Genomic DNA, 15455 nt, shown 5'->3' with positions numbered 1-15455 from the left:
TCCCAAATTTAATGAGGATCGGCCCATGTTTGACCTATACTCCTATATGAGCCTCATTTAGAAAATTTGTTTTTTATCAAAAAAATGCTTACATTCTTTGCAATTAATGTAAAATTCAACATAAAAGTTTCGTTATGAAAAATAAAAATTTGTAGAATATACTCATGGTGTAGGGTATTATATGGTCGGGCCATGCCCGACTATACTTTCCTACTTGTTGAATATGCAATTGATTTGGGTCAACAACCTAACTCCATGGAACTGTATACGTATTCAAATTCAAGGTTAAATACAACGGAAATTAATGTTCCATTTTTTTAACCAAAAACTACCAAAACGCTATTTGTGCAAGTCATCAGTTTCTAATTTCGTCACATTTAAAAGTGCAAAATAATAAAAAATTGTCTCCTGCTAAAAAATTGTTTGTATATACTTTTAACATTATTATTATATTGTATATATTACTATAAAAAAATAAATACATTGATTCTCAATTTTCAGTAAAAAATAATTTCTTCCCTTCTGCAAGTTCAAAATAATATTTACAAAAAATAATTTCTTTCTTCACAATTTTATAAAAAAAAATATTTACAAAAAATAATTTCCTCCCTTCTGCAAGTTCACAATTTTATAAACAAATATTTAAATATTTTTAAACGCTCAATACATCTTAAACTACAAAATGTTTTAGATTTTTAAATTACAAAAAAAATTTTTAGATATTTTAGTAGTGGTTCGACTAAATTTGGACATTTCTTAATCGATTTATTATCCTATATTCCTATAAGAATTTTTCTTTTCTTTGATTTTATTTCGAAAATAATAAGTAATTTTGAATTGGATACATGATGTATTAGATCAATGGACTTGGACCTAGAAACAAATTTTAGTGGGGTATAAATCTATATATTACAGCATATTTAGAATTGTATTATATTGATTCTTATTCAATAAATCGAACACTAAGTACCATATACCACTATAAAACTATTACATGCTAAAATCTTTAAAATCTTCAGACTTGCTCATTTTGAGGAGATTTTTCGTCTTGCTCTCATCAGGGTCACCCCATAGGATCTTCGTGGTTCTACCCACTGTTTCATTATTCCAAGAGGCCTTATGGGATTCTCTCACCCATATTTTTAGTTCAGCTTTTGTTGCGTCCAATGGTTTTGCGTTTGTCAGGTTAACTGCCTCGAGCTCCCTTCCCTTTAAAGCTATTACATTCGCCCTTTCGTTACCGACTACTCCCGAGTGGGCTGGTACCCATATGATGTGAACCTTACCCCTGGGAGAGTATTCAGTTAAAGCTTTCTTACAATCCAATACGGTCTTAGATTTAGTTCTATCGCCTGATATCGCCCTAATTGCCTTCTGGCTGTCGGTAAATATATTAAGCGCTGTGGGCGCCATATTTATTCTAATCCAATTTACGCATTCCGTTATTACTCGTACTTCTGCCTGGAAGCTTGTGTTATGATTTGGTAAACGGTGGTATATTTCTGTTTCTGGGTCTTCAATATAGAAACCCAGCCCCACTTTGTCCCCCAATTTAGAGCCATCCGTGTAACAACAGATTCCTAATGCTATTTGCTCTAATGTTCCGCTTGACCAAGACATTCTATCTGGGATCAGCGTTTCAAAGTTTTCGACATATTCTGTGTCTGGTATACGATCATAACCTTCCAATGTGTCCAGTATACATTGATGACGTGTTCTATAACCGCTTTTGGCCAGTTCGCCTAAAGTAAAGAGCCGTTCGGCTGTAAGCGCCGCCTCATATCTTAAATATGATTAAATGGGTGGAATATCTAGCAACGTTTCCAGAGCCTTGGTTGAAGTAGTACACATGGCACCACTTATACCCAAGCAGCATGTACGCTGAACTCCCTGTAGTAGTTTGATATTGCACTTTTTGTCTAAAGCAGTCTTCCAGATTATTGAAGCATAAGCTAGAAGCTAGGTCTAATTACACTTTTATAAAGCCAATTTGTCATAGTAGGAGTAAGACCCCATTTCATGCCTATAGTTCTCCTACATATCGCCCAGCACCGATGTGACTTGTTCTATCCTCTATGTGGTGTCTCCATTTTAATTTCCGGTCGAGGATTACACCTAAGTACTTAACTTTGTCTGTCACTGGTATCTTCTTGTCCAGGAAGCAAGGTTCAGTATACGTAGACATTTTTGTCTTTCTTGTGAAAAGACAGATTTCCGTTTTTGCCGGGTTAACATTCAGGCCTCTCGGTTGAGCCCAGCTCAAGGCCGTATTCAGAGCCACCTCAGCTCTTCTACACAAGTAATTTGGATCCTTTCCCTTTAAAAGTATTACGACATCGTCCGCATAGCAGACAGGTCTACGTCCTTTCTCAGTTAGGGTCCTTAGGAGGCTATTAATCGTGGTAACCCAGAGTAAAGGTGACAAAATGCCACCCTGTGGTATACCGCGAAATACCCTTTTCCTGATAGTTATATCGTACATCTCGCAGCTTATCCATCTGTTCCTTAGCATGTGGTTGATCCAGTTACGGAGCACCCGGTCAACATAAAACTGGTCTAGGGATTGGATAAGAGTATCAGTGTGCACGTTATTGAACGCTCCTTCGATGTCAATGCATACCGCCAGTGTATACAGTTTGCTATCAAAGGATGCACCTATGTAGTGGACAACTTCGTTTAAAGCGGTTTCCACCGATCGTCCCTTTACATAAGCATGCTGCTTATATTTAAGGTCTTTGTCGGGTATACTGCTTTTCACCATACTATCAACTATCCGTTCCAAAGTTTTAAGTAGGAAGGACGTAAGACTTATCGGTCGATAAGACTTAGGTGTCGAATAGCTAGGTTTCCCTGGTTTAGGTATAAATGTTACCCTTGCATCCTGCCATTTAATGGGGGTATATGTGAATTTCAAGCATGCAGTGAATATTTGAGACAGATGTACGGAAACCAGTCCCGCCTCCATCTGTAAGAGTGCCGGGAAAATGCCATCCGGCCCTGCAGCTTTATAGGGAGCGAAGCTCTTGATTGCCCCTTTAACCATATCAGATGTAATTACAATTTCCGTGTTAGCCTCTCCTTCCTCCAATATCGGTTCATCTATGTTATTCGATATACCGGGTGGAAAATGAGAGTCCATTAGGAGTTTCACTGTCTCCTCCATATCCTCCAGCCTCCTACCCGTATCATCGACCATATATTCTGGTTGGACATGAGTTTTGGATAGGAATTTTTTTATCTTCGATACGTCATTTACGCTGTCTACCTGTTCACAGAAAAGTTTCCAGGAGTCTCGTTTGGCTTTACGAACAATTTTCTTATATTCACCAAGTTTACTACGATACTCATCCCAGTATACTGTGGTCTTTTTACGCCGTGCCCGGTTAAATAGTTTGCGAAGAGTCTTACCAAGGTTCCGGATCTCCCCGGTTACCCAGGGTTTCTCCTGGGCAGATCTCCACTCTCGCAGAGGGCAGCTGTCCTCGAACGATTCAACTAAGGCACTTGTGAGCATTTCTACTTTGGCGTCTATGTCCTCTTTATTTCCACATTGAAAAGTGTTCTGACATAAACGGTTCTTTAGTAAGGAACCGAACATTGTCCAATTAGTTTTAGACTTATTCCGAAACTTTATCGGCTTTGGTGGCGGCCGTAGTATTTTGAATCTTATGTACCGATGGTCAGAAAAGGAGTGCTCGTCCGAAACTCTCCAATCCTGAATTTCGTTTATAAGCTCTTCTGAACATATAGTTATATCTAATACTTCTTCTCTGATTCTATTGACGAAGGTAGCTTTATTACCTAAGTTCGATGTGATCAAGTCTTTAGTATAAGGAAATCCATAAGGGCTTGTCCCCTGCGATTGGTGTTTGTACTTCCCCAAGCGACATGGTGGGAGTTGGTATCACAACCTATTACAATTTTCTTATTTTTCCTTTGTGCCTCTTCGACCAGTTTCATCAGCTCCGACGTTGGTTGTAGTGTCGGAGAATCGAAAGGCAGGTAAACAGATGCAAGGTATATGTTGCCACGAACTAGCTTCAGCACCGTTGCATCCGATGTGGATAATCCTGTTGAGAGGAGAAAACATAAGTTCTTGTGACATAAGATACTTGTTCTCGGTCGAGACCCTGTGTCAGCGTAGAAAAGTTGGAAATTTACGTGATTTAATCCAGAAACCTTGTTGCGAATCGTCCAAGGTTCTTGGATTAAAGCTATATGTATCTTACCTGTGTTAATTTTAGCCATCAGAGCGTTGGTAGCTGTCTCGCTCCGATGGAGGTTTATTTGGATAACCTCAATCATTTTCATCCATTTAAACTGTCTTCCAGCGAGTTAGTGATCACATCCCCGCTCGTTGGATTTGACTCCTCCGGGTAACCTGAAGTGGCTATTGATGCAGTGGGTACCTTTGATGGCACTGCGGTGTCCTTATCAGGCATAGGAAGAGCAGTCTTTTTAATCGACATTTTCCCAATTTTGGACAGCACTGCTGTTCAGTCTTATGGCGAGTGAGTGATTTCCTCCTCGCTTTTAGGATTTGACTCCTCAAAATTACCAGTACTTGCTAATGATGCTTTGGGTATCGTCTTAGGTGTTTTAGTGTCCTTATCGGGGCCGGTTTTGACATTCCGTTCAATCAGCGCCTCCCAGATTTTGGAAAGGGCAGCTGCACCTTCTTTTGCCGAGTTAGTGGTACCTTCCTCGCTTGTAGGATTTGACTCCTTAACGTTATCAGTAGTTGCTACTGATGCTGTGGTCTTAAGTATTTTAGTGTCCTTTTCGAGGCTTGTTGTAACAGCCCTTCCAATCGGCACTTTTCCAATTTTAAATATGACAGCTTTAGAGGCGAAGTTAGCCCTACCTTTATTCTTGGCAAGACTAGCCATAGATTTCTGTGCCTGTGTTCTGTAACTCTCGCATCGAGAAATTTCTCGCATCAAACAGTGAAATTGAAGAAAAAACACTGTGAATTGAAACAAAATATCATTTCTCCTCACAAGTGTTTCTGTGATTTATTTTTTTGAGAACTATCTATCATTTAAGTTTTTTGACGTAGGATATTGGAAGTTTGTGAGTAAAAGTGTTTCTGTAAGAAAATTTTGTGAGTAGTTTCTCACATGAACTGTCAAAAAAACTCACATCTTAAAATTTGTTTGTCAATTTTTATTTTTATCCTTTTATTTTTATGTTTTTGACAGGTATTTTATTGGAAATTTCCAATAAAAACGTAATTCATGTTGCCTCTTTTCACTTTAAGTTACAGAAACACTTTTTACTCACAAATCGAGAAACGATGGAATTTTTTGTTTTATGCCTACTCGATGCGAAAGCTTTTCGATTAAGATACAGAACACAGGCACAGTATTTAAAATTAAAAAAAAATAAAACTTGAACAAAAAATTTGGTTTATATTAGAAATTGGTGTTGGTGAGTGATGTTGCTTCCAAATGACATAAAAAATTATTTTCACTACTTATACAACATTGGCTATCACGTGGTGCTATGCCAAAAAATTCGCCAAATTAGTATATCCATAATGTACATGTATAGAAATGGTATTAATTTTTTTTGCTTGTATTATGCATAGTATGTCCTATTTGATAATAATAAATTCAAATTAAATTTTAAATTAAAAAAGAGCTAAATGTTGAAAATTTTGTATGGAAGTTAGCACTTATTTTCTTCAACAAAAAATATATTTTGAAATAGCAATATAACAAAAAGTGATGTAAAAAACGATTTGTATTTATATTTGTTCAAAAATGGTTGAAATTGTCCTAAAAACTTTTTGTTTTCTACATATTTCAATTGTTATATTTATACCCTCCACCACCATCAGTGATGATAGAGGGTATATATAACTTTGTTATTCCGTGTGTAACACCAAGAAATATTCTTGGACCTTATGAAATTCTGAGTCGATCTAGCTATGTCTGTCCGTCCGCCCGCCTGTCTGTCTGTCTGTATAAAACATTCTCACGTTAACACGAAGCAACAAAAATTAACAAAATTCACCCAAAATATATATTATTGTCCTAGGCAGTTTGGTATTGAAAATGAGCAAAATCGGTTAACATCAATCACACATTCGTTTCTTCACGAGAGCTTGGCTACTGCAGAAAATTGGCGGAATCGGTTCACAATTTCAAATACCTCCCATATAAAAGTACATATTCCCGGAAAATGAGTTTATTGTTAATAACTTCCGTCAGAATGTTGATATCTTCACAAAATTTTACAAGTTAAAATTCTATGTGAATCGAATTCATTCAGAGAAAAAATTTTTAGGATCGGTCCATAATAGGTCCCCTCCCGAAAATCACTTAAACGCTCATAACTCATTACTAAATTAAGATATCCATATAAAATTTGGAACAAGTATTGCTCTTATATACATAAGTATTACTATGAATTTTTTTCCGATCGGTCCATAATTGGTCATAGCTCCCATACAAGGTCCTCTCCCGCAAATCACTTAAAGCACATAACTCATTACTAAATTACTAAATTCATATAAAATGTGGTACAAGTATTGCTCTTATATACATTAATGTTACTGTGAATTTTGTTTTCCGAACGGTCCAAAATTTGTCATAGCTCCCCTTCCGAAAATCACTTAAACGCAAATAACTCATGACTAAATTAACAACAACAACAACAAAACCCGCAAGCAGCCGGCCCAAGCTGGTTGCTTGTAAACCAATCCCTCCCACCAAACCTTCAGTTGTGGGAAAGGTCCCAAGCGGTGAGGTACCTCTGCCCGTTGTGGCCAGTACCTCTGCAGCCGCGAGAGCAGCCCTAGCTGATCAAAAGTCAGCCTCTTCCCTGCCTTCGGGTGGCAAAAATGTCTCCCATGTGCCACCTTGTGCAAAAAAGGAATCGTCGACCCCGATGTCGGGAAGAGTCCCCTTCGTTGTCAACTATCCAGCCGACGACTAAACGTCCAAAGAAGGCGCAAACTGTCGTCGTTAATAGGCCTTTCAGTGAGGTTGCCAAGAATCCACTGGTAAGGGCTATTATCGACAGGAGCAATAGTGACGGGGCCATCTCTCAAGATAAATGGGGGACAATCCGTCAACGAACGCTCGGGGTGTACTGGAAAATCCTTAAGGAAAATCCAGGACCCGCCCCCAAAATGATGACGCTGGTTGGTTCCAGGGTCACATAAAACTGCTGGCTTGTTCGAATGAGCGCTCTGCGTTACTTCTCAAGCTAGCGATTGAGTCCCTTGGGGAAGTGTGGCCAGGTGCTATGTTGGACGTGGTCCCGGTATGTGAAATTCCTCGCAGACCGAGATCCATTGCCACCATTCCAACTGAGCCTCATGACCCGGCGGAGATTCTGGCGCTCCTTCAGAGCGGAAACCCTCATCTACCTACCCATGACTGGAAGGTGGTGAAGGTTTCCGAACCGTTAGGTACGATCAGAAAGGCGATTGTGGTCCTTAATAAGGAGACCGTATCGCCACTGCGATATGGCTTTGATAGTATTACTCTCCGTATCTACCGCAGTGACGATAAACGCAACGCTGCCGCCTCTAGGGTTAAGCTAGAGGTTCCGCCCAAGAAGGACGATGAAAACATCGACGATCCCGCTGTTTCAGATGGCGGGGAGAACTCTCAATCGACCACAGGTCAATTGGAAGAACTCCTCAGCGATCTTTCGGATACTGATCCGGAAGATGTCGACGTAACCGTCGTTTATGATCCTGACTTAGGAGATGGTGCAGGTATTACAGATTAACCTTCACCACTCCAAAGCAGCATCTGCTGCCCTCCTCCTCCGTTTATCCGAAAGAGGGGAGGAGCTAATCCTTGTCCAGGAACCGTGGACCCACCATGGTAAAGTTCGTGGACTCTCTATTAAAGGCTATAAGCTTCTTTATGCTAACTGTTCAGGTAATATAAGATCCTGTATTCTGGCTAAAAGCCATTTAAAAATCTTTATCCTGTCTGATTACAGCGACGAAGATACTGTTGCGGCTGCTTGGGAGTCTGGTAACTCAAACATCTGGCTTCTAAGTAGCTACATGGCACACGACCATGGCGACCAGCCACCAAATCGCCTGGTGAGAGATATTGTGTGTGAGGCAGATAGGCGACACATTCCGCTTCTCATGGGTGCAGATGCAAATGCGCACCACACGGTCTGGGGAAGCTCAGATATTAACCCAAGAGGTGAGTCTCTTTTAGATTTTCTATTAGATAATAACCTAGTAGTAGTAAATAGAGGTTCAGAACCTACTTTCATAGTTTCAAATAGAAAGGAGGTACTGGATATTACGGTTGTGAATGCAAACCATATTGATCTAGTTCAGGGTTGGAAGGTCTCAAATGAATGCTCCTTCTCTGATCACTGCTATATAGAATTCGAAATAGTGGTTCAGGTAAAGATTATAAAACCATTTCTCAATAGAAGAAAGACGAACTGGGAGGTACATAAAGCGACCTTGACTGATATTGTTCCTACTGCTCCGATGATAGAAAGTAGAAGTGACATTGATTTAGCCGTTAATTGGATCTCAAGCTCTATTAGTGTAGCCACAAATAGGGCCTATAGATTATCAAAAGGTATTCATAAGGGTAAACCCCCTTGGTGGGATCCCGAAATTGCGAAAACTCGTAGGTTATGTCGTAAATTATTTAACGAGGCAAAGAGATCTGGTATCTGGTCTCTTTATAAGTCAAAAGTTAATGAATTCAAAAATCAGGTACGAAGTGCGAAGCGTAGTTCCTGGAGAAAATTCTGTAGTTCTATAGAAAATTCATCAGATACGAGTCGTCTTCGCAAAATTCTGTCTAAATCTCCTTCCGTCCCAAGTTATATACAAAAAGCGGACGGAAATTGGACTGCAGGTAGTCAAGAGACACTAGAGCTTCTCTTGAATACTCACTTTCCCGGTTGCATCCCAACTGGTGAATCAGTTGCATATAATCAGCATGGTATTGAAATTGATAATACTGCTGCAGATGTTATGATAGATGACGACATCATCCGCTGGGCAATAAGGAGTTTCGACACCTATAAATCACCTGGCCCTGATGGCATTATTCCAGCGGTTCTACAAAATAATTTAGATCGTATCATTCCCTGGCTAAGTAATATTTACAAGGCCTGTTTATACTGGTCCTACATACCTGTTCAGTGGACCAGGTGTAACGTGATCTTTATCCCAAAAGGGGGAAAGACATCTCACACCAAGGCAAAAGACTTCAGACCCATTAGTCTGGCGTCATTCTTGCTTAAAACTCTAGAGAGAATAATTGATATCAATGTCAGGATATCTATTGACAAATCTCTACTCTCAAACTCTCAGCATGCCTACATGAAAGGCAAATCTGTTGAGACGGCTTTACATTCCCTGGTTGGGTATATTGAAAAATACATGAGTTATGGAAACTTCACACTGGTTGCCTTTCTCGATATAGGCATCTGTCAATTCCTCTCTCGGATGGGTGTGGACCGATCTATAGTAAGTTTTGTAAAGAACTTACTATCTGAACGGACCATTGTATCTTCACTGGGTGATACAACAGTCTATAAAAAAGCCATCCGGGGCACTCCTCAAGGAGGGGTGTTGTCCCTTATTCTTTGGAATATGGCAATAAACGAACTATTGGTTAGACTTGACTCAGTAGGTTTTAAGACAGTTGCTTACGCTGAGACTCTGTCTCAGAGATTAGAAGAAGCGCTGAAGATAATAAGCTCATGGAGTGTTATATGCGGTCTCAGCGTTAACCCAGGAAAAACGGAACTAGTATTATTCACGAACAAATACAAAATTCCTCAATTCTCCCTTCCTCGTATTAACGGCGAGGTTCTTACGCTGTCGGATAGCGCAAAATACTTAGGTGTTATTCTCGATAGAAAATTGTCTTGGAGCTTGAATATCATCTCCAGATCTTCCAAAGCCATTACGGCGTTATACGTTTGTATATATGAGGCGGTGATTAAGCCGATAATGATGTATGGTGTAATTGTCTGGTGGTATGCACTTGACAAAACATCTAACAGAAATATTCTCACAAAAGTTATGAGACAATCTGCTCTTCTTATAACAGGTGTACTAAGGACAACGCCCAGTAAAGCGTTGTTTGCCATGCTGAACTGGCTGCCTGTGCTAAACAACTGGCAAAGAATACTGCAGCCAGACTAAGTATTACAAATAGGTGGAACTACGGTTCCAGAGGTCATGCAAAGATTGTAGATCTTCTACCAAACCTACATCATGCTATTGACTACCATATTCCGGAACTGTGCATTTCGAGAAACTTCCGGTATAGTTTAATCTGTGATTATAATGAATTAGCACCTGAAAGTGTTGAAAGCTTTAACGTGTATACAGATGGCTCTAAAACAACTAAAGGTGTCGGCGGTGGCATATTCATTGAAGAATTCGGGACGAAAATCTCTTTCCGACTCAACGACGAATGTACTATTTTACAGGCTGAAATCTCAGCTATAAAAAAGGCATCTAATTGACTTAGGTACTATCGGATATCCAACAGAGATATCAGAATTTATACTGATAGTCAAGCCGCTATCAAATCCCTGATAGGTGTGTATTCTACATCAAAACTTGTCCAAGAATGCCGGGCGTCTCTAAACGAGATGGCGAGACATTCAAAAATTACCCTCGTTTGGGTCAAAGGACACAGGAATATAACTGGCAATACTACTGCTGACATTTTGGCAAAAGCCGGCACGAGGATGACCATAATGGATATAGACCAGTTCTGTGGTGTCCCCTTAGCGGTCATCAAGAAACAAATACTTGATTATTGCTTTAATTCAGCTCAGGAACGGTGGTCTCAGGAGCACACTTGCTCGATCACTAGGTTACTGTGGCCTCGTATGGATTCTCATAAAACATCCTACATTTTAGGGCTAAACAGAATATATCTGAGCGCTCTGTTATCAGTTCTTATCGGTCATTCAAAGTTCGGAAACCATGCTAGACGTATTGGTATTCCATATAATGACTTCTGTAGGAGCTGTCAAAATGAAGAAGAGGAGGAAACAATTACTCATCTTCTGTGTAACTGCCCGGCCCTGGAATCGCTCCGTCATTCAGGCGCTGGGTTCGTCTCACTTTTCTGATCTATCTGATCTGTCAGCTGTCCAACTTGGGTGCATACTAGCATTCTTGAAATTGTCGAAATGGGTGTGCAACTAAATACACACTATGATTTTTTCTTGAAATACAGCTTGATTTCATCGTTATGCGATGTTCATTATTCTATGATCTTTATCTGTATCTTCACTACTATCTCTATCACTATTTTTCCCTTCCAAATGTTTCTCTCTTATCTTCTCTCTTTACAGACGTTACAAAGGGACCTAATAGGACCCAAGTAAAGACTTACTCGTGTCAGTAAGCAGTCTGCAAAACCTAACCTAAAACCTAACCTAAATTAAGATATTCATATAAAATTTGGTACAAGTATTGCTCTTATATACAGAAATATTACTGAAAAATTTGTTTCCGATCGGTCCGTAATTGGTCATATCTCCCATACAAGGTTCCCTCCCGAAAATCACTTACCAAATATTGATATCCATACATTTAGCACAAATATTGCTCTTATAAACAGAAATGACTGTATACAATTTTTTCATAAGTTCCCCTCCCGGAAACCACTTAAACGCCCATAACTTATTACCAAATATTGATATCCACACATTTAGCACTAATATTGCTCTTATATACGGAAATGACACTATAAAATTTTTTCATAATTGGTCATATCTCCCATACAAGGTCCCCTCCAGAAAATTACTTAAACGCACATAACTCATTACAAAATTACTAAATCCATATAAAATGTGGTACAAGTATCGCTCTTAAATAAAGAAATGTTATTGTGAAATTTTTTTCCGATCGGTCTATAATTGGTCATATCTCCCATACTAGGTCCTGCCCCGAAAATCACTTTAACAGCATATCTTAGGGCGCTCTAAAATAAAAAAATGGCGTTTGTAATGTTCAATAAATCTTGCAATGGTAACAGATTGAAACTGTCTAACTCTTGGGATTTTTCTATTTAAGACATTAAAAACTTATTATTATCTGGTGGAGGGTATTTAAGATTCGGTTCAGCCAAATATAGCACTATAACTTGTTTTTTTTTAACATGTTTTATACAAGAAATTGCAATTCATTTTTCGCAAATATGAGAATTGGCATATCCTAGTCGAATAGAGCATTAAAAAATATTACACAATTCTTACCTTTTATTGAAGAATGTTCCGAAGGTAATGATGTTATTAACATTTAAATTCCTCTTCTGGTTGCATCGAACCAAACTGCCATCAAACCTTCGAACATTTTGGTTGCAATGTCTGTCACTAAAAAGTGTGCTAGAATCCCTTCAAATATACTACTCTATTATTTTTACCACCACTGTTTTTTTTAATATGTTTTATACAAGAAATTGCAATAAATTGTTCGCAAATATGAGAATTGGCATATCCTAGTCGAATAGAGCATTAAAAAATATTACATAATTCTTACCTTTTATTGAAGAATGTTCCGAAGATAATGATGTTATTAAAAAGCACGCCTTTACAAACACACGGGAACATTCAGTACTTAAACATTTAATTAACCGAGTAAGACCATAATTGTTTTTAAATTCCATCAAACCCGGTTCATAATTCCTTATTAATGCTGATAATGCATAGAGAGTACTTAAGAGAACTTCCAAGTCATCACTGTTTAAGTATTCAATTAACAATTTAATAATATCAAAATTTAAGAAATATTGTTGGCAAAATGTATTGTTTTGCGACATTTCTGCAATTATGTTAATAGCATTTGAGCGAACCGAACTATTATCATCTTTTACACATTGGATTAGAATATCTGCACCTTCTGTTTTAGTAAAACTATTTGCAAAATCAATATTATCGATGTAGTCTCTCAATAAATCTAGTGCATTGCACTTTTCCTCAACTGTCGAAAATTCATATTGAAGAATTCTGATTACTTTTAAAAATTCTTCCATGACATTCACCGACATTGACTGAAGCACACAATCCAAAAAATGTTTTTTCTGCAATAAACAACAAATATTTTTTTAATATTTTGGAATATTGTTGGATGATCAATCAGTAAACTGAGTCTTTTTTGGCTCTTTTCGATGAACTAAGAGTGATTAATAAGTTGCACGCTTAAAATATTATTGAAAAATGATCCCGATATATGATTAAAAACTAATTATTTGTAAACAAAAACTAAATTTTTCTGTTTTATTTGACAAGTTAAATTAAAAACTAAATTTAAAAATCAATTTTTTTTCCTAAAATTTGTGAGGAAGTTTTTTATGAATGAAATATCACATAATATACATACATATATTGGACAACACACTGTCTTCAGGCTTGATAATAACATAGATTCTATGTTTTTTCATATAATTCACGAATACAAATTTACATACATATAATTATATATAATTTATTACTAATACTCCAATGTATTCAAATTCGCAATCGATTTTTGCAAAATGTCTAACCCTGCTCTACTGCACGCAGTCAAAGTCACCGTTTAAAAAAATTTTCTGTAGTATTTTATCATTGAGGAATTCCATTTTAAATTTAAAAGAATTTTCCCAGTGTCACCGATTTGGACAAAATTTTGTACACACGTAAAGGAAGGTCCACGAGAATGAGAACTGACATTTTTTACTTAAATATTAAAAACTGTGGCAACTCTACAGTTTTAAAACTTTTTACGTGTTATTTTTGCATAAAATTCTTCAAAACAATAATTTTGTGAAATTTTTAAAAATTTTATTTAGAATTTTTTTACATATTTTTTTCTAAAAACTAAATTTAGAATCAAATAAAACAAAAAATCTATCTTGAATTTTTTTTATTTTTATATTATGTAGCCTATGTGGCTACATTGCAACATAATTATTTGTAAATTGATATTATATTTTTAATGTTCAGCGAATTTATTTGTAAACAATTTTTTATAAATATTTTATTAACTGTCAGCAAAAAATTTTCAGGTTCAATGAAACTTGTTTAGGTCAGTTTTATTTAAGACAGTTTTCAATATTTGTATAAGAGCATTTTCATGCTGTTTCCATAACTTAGATATGTATGTACATATATTTCGACTTCAAAATATCAAATCATATTACTGAGTTACGGGTATTAAAGGATGGAAACGAAAGAAAATTACATTTTCAATTTTAGATATTAAAGATCATACGTTTTGCTTTTTGTGAATTCTGGACAATATCAATCCATTTTTACTTTTAGTCCAATGTTATCATTCAGCTTATAAATCCACAAATTTATTAGCAATTGAAAAATAATTGTTGGGCAATTTTTTAAAAATTTTAAAAAATAATAATTTTTCAAATGCAATTGTTACAGCCCCCATTACAATATTTTAAGGATTTTGTACTTTTCTAATTCTGTGTACTTTAGAGCAGCGGTTCCCACAGATTTTTACTTCGCGGACCCCTTGAAGAGCTTATTTAATTTCGCGGACCCCCATACATATTTTTTTTCCCGTACATTGAGAATATATAATATTTCAGATAGGTTTTCAATTGCATGTTTTGAAGATAGAATGACTTCTTTGTTGATATGTTAACATGATGTTTAATTTTATGATCGTGAGATCTTTCATGTTCATTTTTCTTCAAGGTAGCGAAAAGGTTTCTTTATCAAATATTGTCACATGTGCTTAAGGAGTCACGTTTCAAAAATTTGTTGCGATTGCAAAGGGTGAACTGAGTAAGTGAGCTAAGTTTTCGGGAAAATAATATAAGAAAGTTGGACTTCTTCTATGTTGTTGCGGAATGCGTTATCCGCATAATATATGATTTGAACTCTTTGTTAAAGTAGTGTGAATTTGGAACTTAAATTTGAATTTTAAAATACCAACGAATTATTTTACTTCATGGTTTTTGGCTACATATTTACGCGAAACGCTATGGATTTTCTGATGTTAATTTAATAATATGTATTGGTCGACAAAATCAAGTTAAAATCTGTGTATCACGTCGGATTGTAATATTTATAAAGAGATGCATAAAGAGTCACCTCTGTTTTGGAAATATATAATTGTTGTCCTTTCAAACGAGAACATTTTTGCTTACAATTTGATAAACTTAAATCTGTAATAAGCTTGTATTTGAATTGAACTTCATACTCTGGAATACCAGTCTGAAATAAAAACCATTATTTCAGTACATATACAGGAAATAAAAATTACAAATCACGCAGTACTTTACTTTATAAAAGTTATACAATAAATTTGTAGGGACTAGCTTCTTCCTGATAAACAACCGAAAAAATAAAATTCAAAAAGTCACCAAAAAATTTGGGATTATTGCACAAAAATTGGATATATTTGTACATACATATAAAAGCAGAATATTGTTTATTCATGGTTTTTTTCGTTCGTCTTCGCGGACCCCCTAGGATTT

At 36.7% G+C, this 15455-nt stretch overlaps 1 protein-coding gene across 1 annotated transcript; it reads right to left on the bottom strand.

Annotated features, from left to right (window-relative positions):
- Positions 1-12476: 12476 nt before the first annotated feature.
- Positions 12477-15208, bottom strand: LOC119612028 (hsp70 nucleotide exchange factor FES1). Its single transcript, XM_037967740.1, has 2 exons — positions 15179-15208; positions 12477-13058 (listed from the first exon to the last, which is right to left on the bottom strand). Exons 1-2 carry the CDS (start codon positions 15206-15208, stop codon positions 12477-12479), a joined length of 612 nt encoding a protein of 203 aa, XP_037823668.1.
- Positions 15209-15455: the final 247 nt, after the last annotated feature.

The sequence above is a fragment of the Lucilia sericata genome, unplaced genomic scaffold (assembly GCF_015586225.1).
Source record: "Lucilia sericata isolate MDLA Ls3-8-SP2 unplaced genomic scaffold, ASM1558622v1 Contig001583F_arrow, whole genome shotgun sequence".
Classification (NCBI taxonomy): Eukaryota; Metazoa; Arthropoda; class Insecta; order Diptera; family Calliphoridae; genus Lucilia; species Lucilia sericata.
Note: the sequence above shows the minus strand (reverse complement) of the source record. Positions and strands in the feature narration are given on the sequence as shown.

Bases quoted from the DNA above. Each gene is read 5' to 3' on its own strand.
- LOC119612028 (XM_037967740.1), bottom strand. From the start codon at position 15,208: ATGGTTTTTATTTCAGACTGGTATTCCAGA. The intron at 13,059-15,178 runs GTATGAAGTTCA...TGTTTATTGCAG, and splicing joins TTTCAGACTGGTATTCCAGA to AAAAAACATTTTTTGGATTG.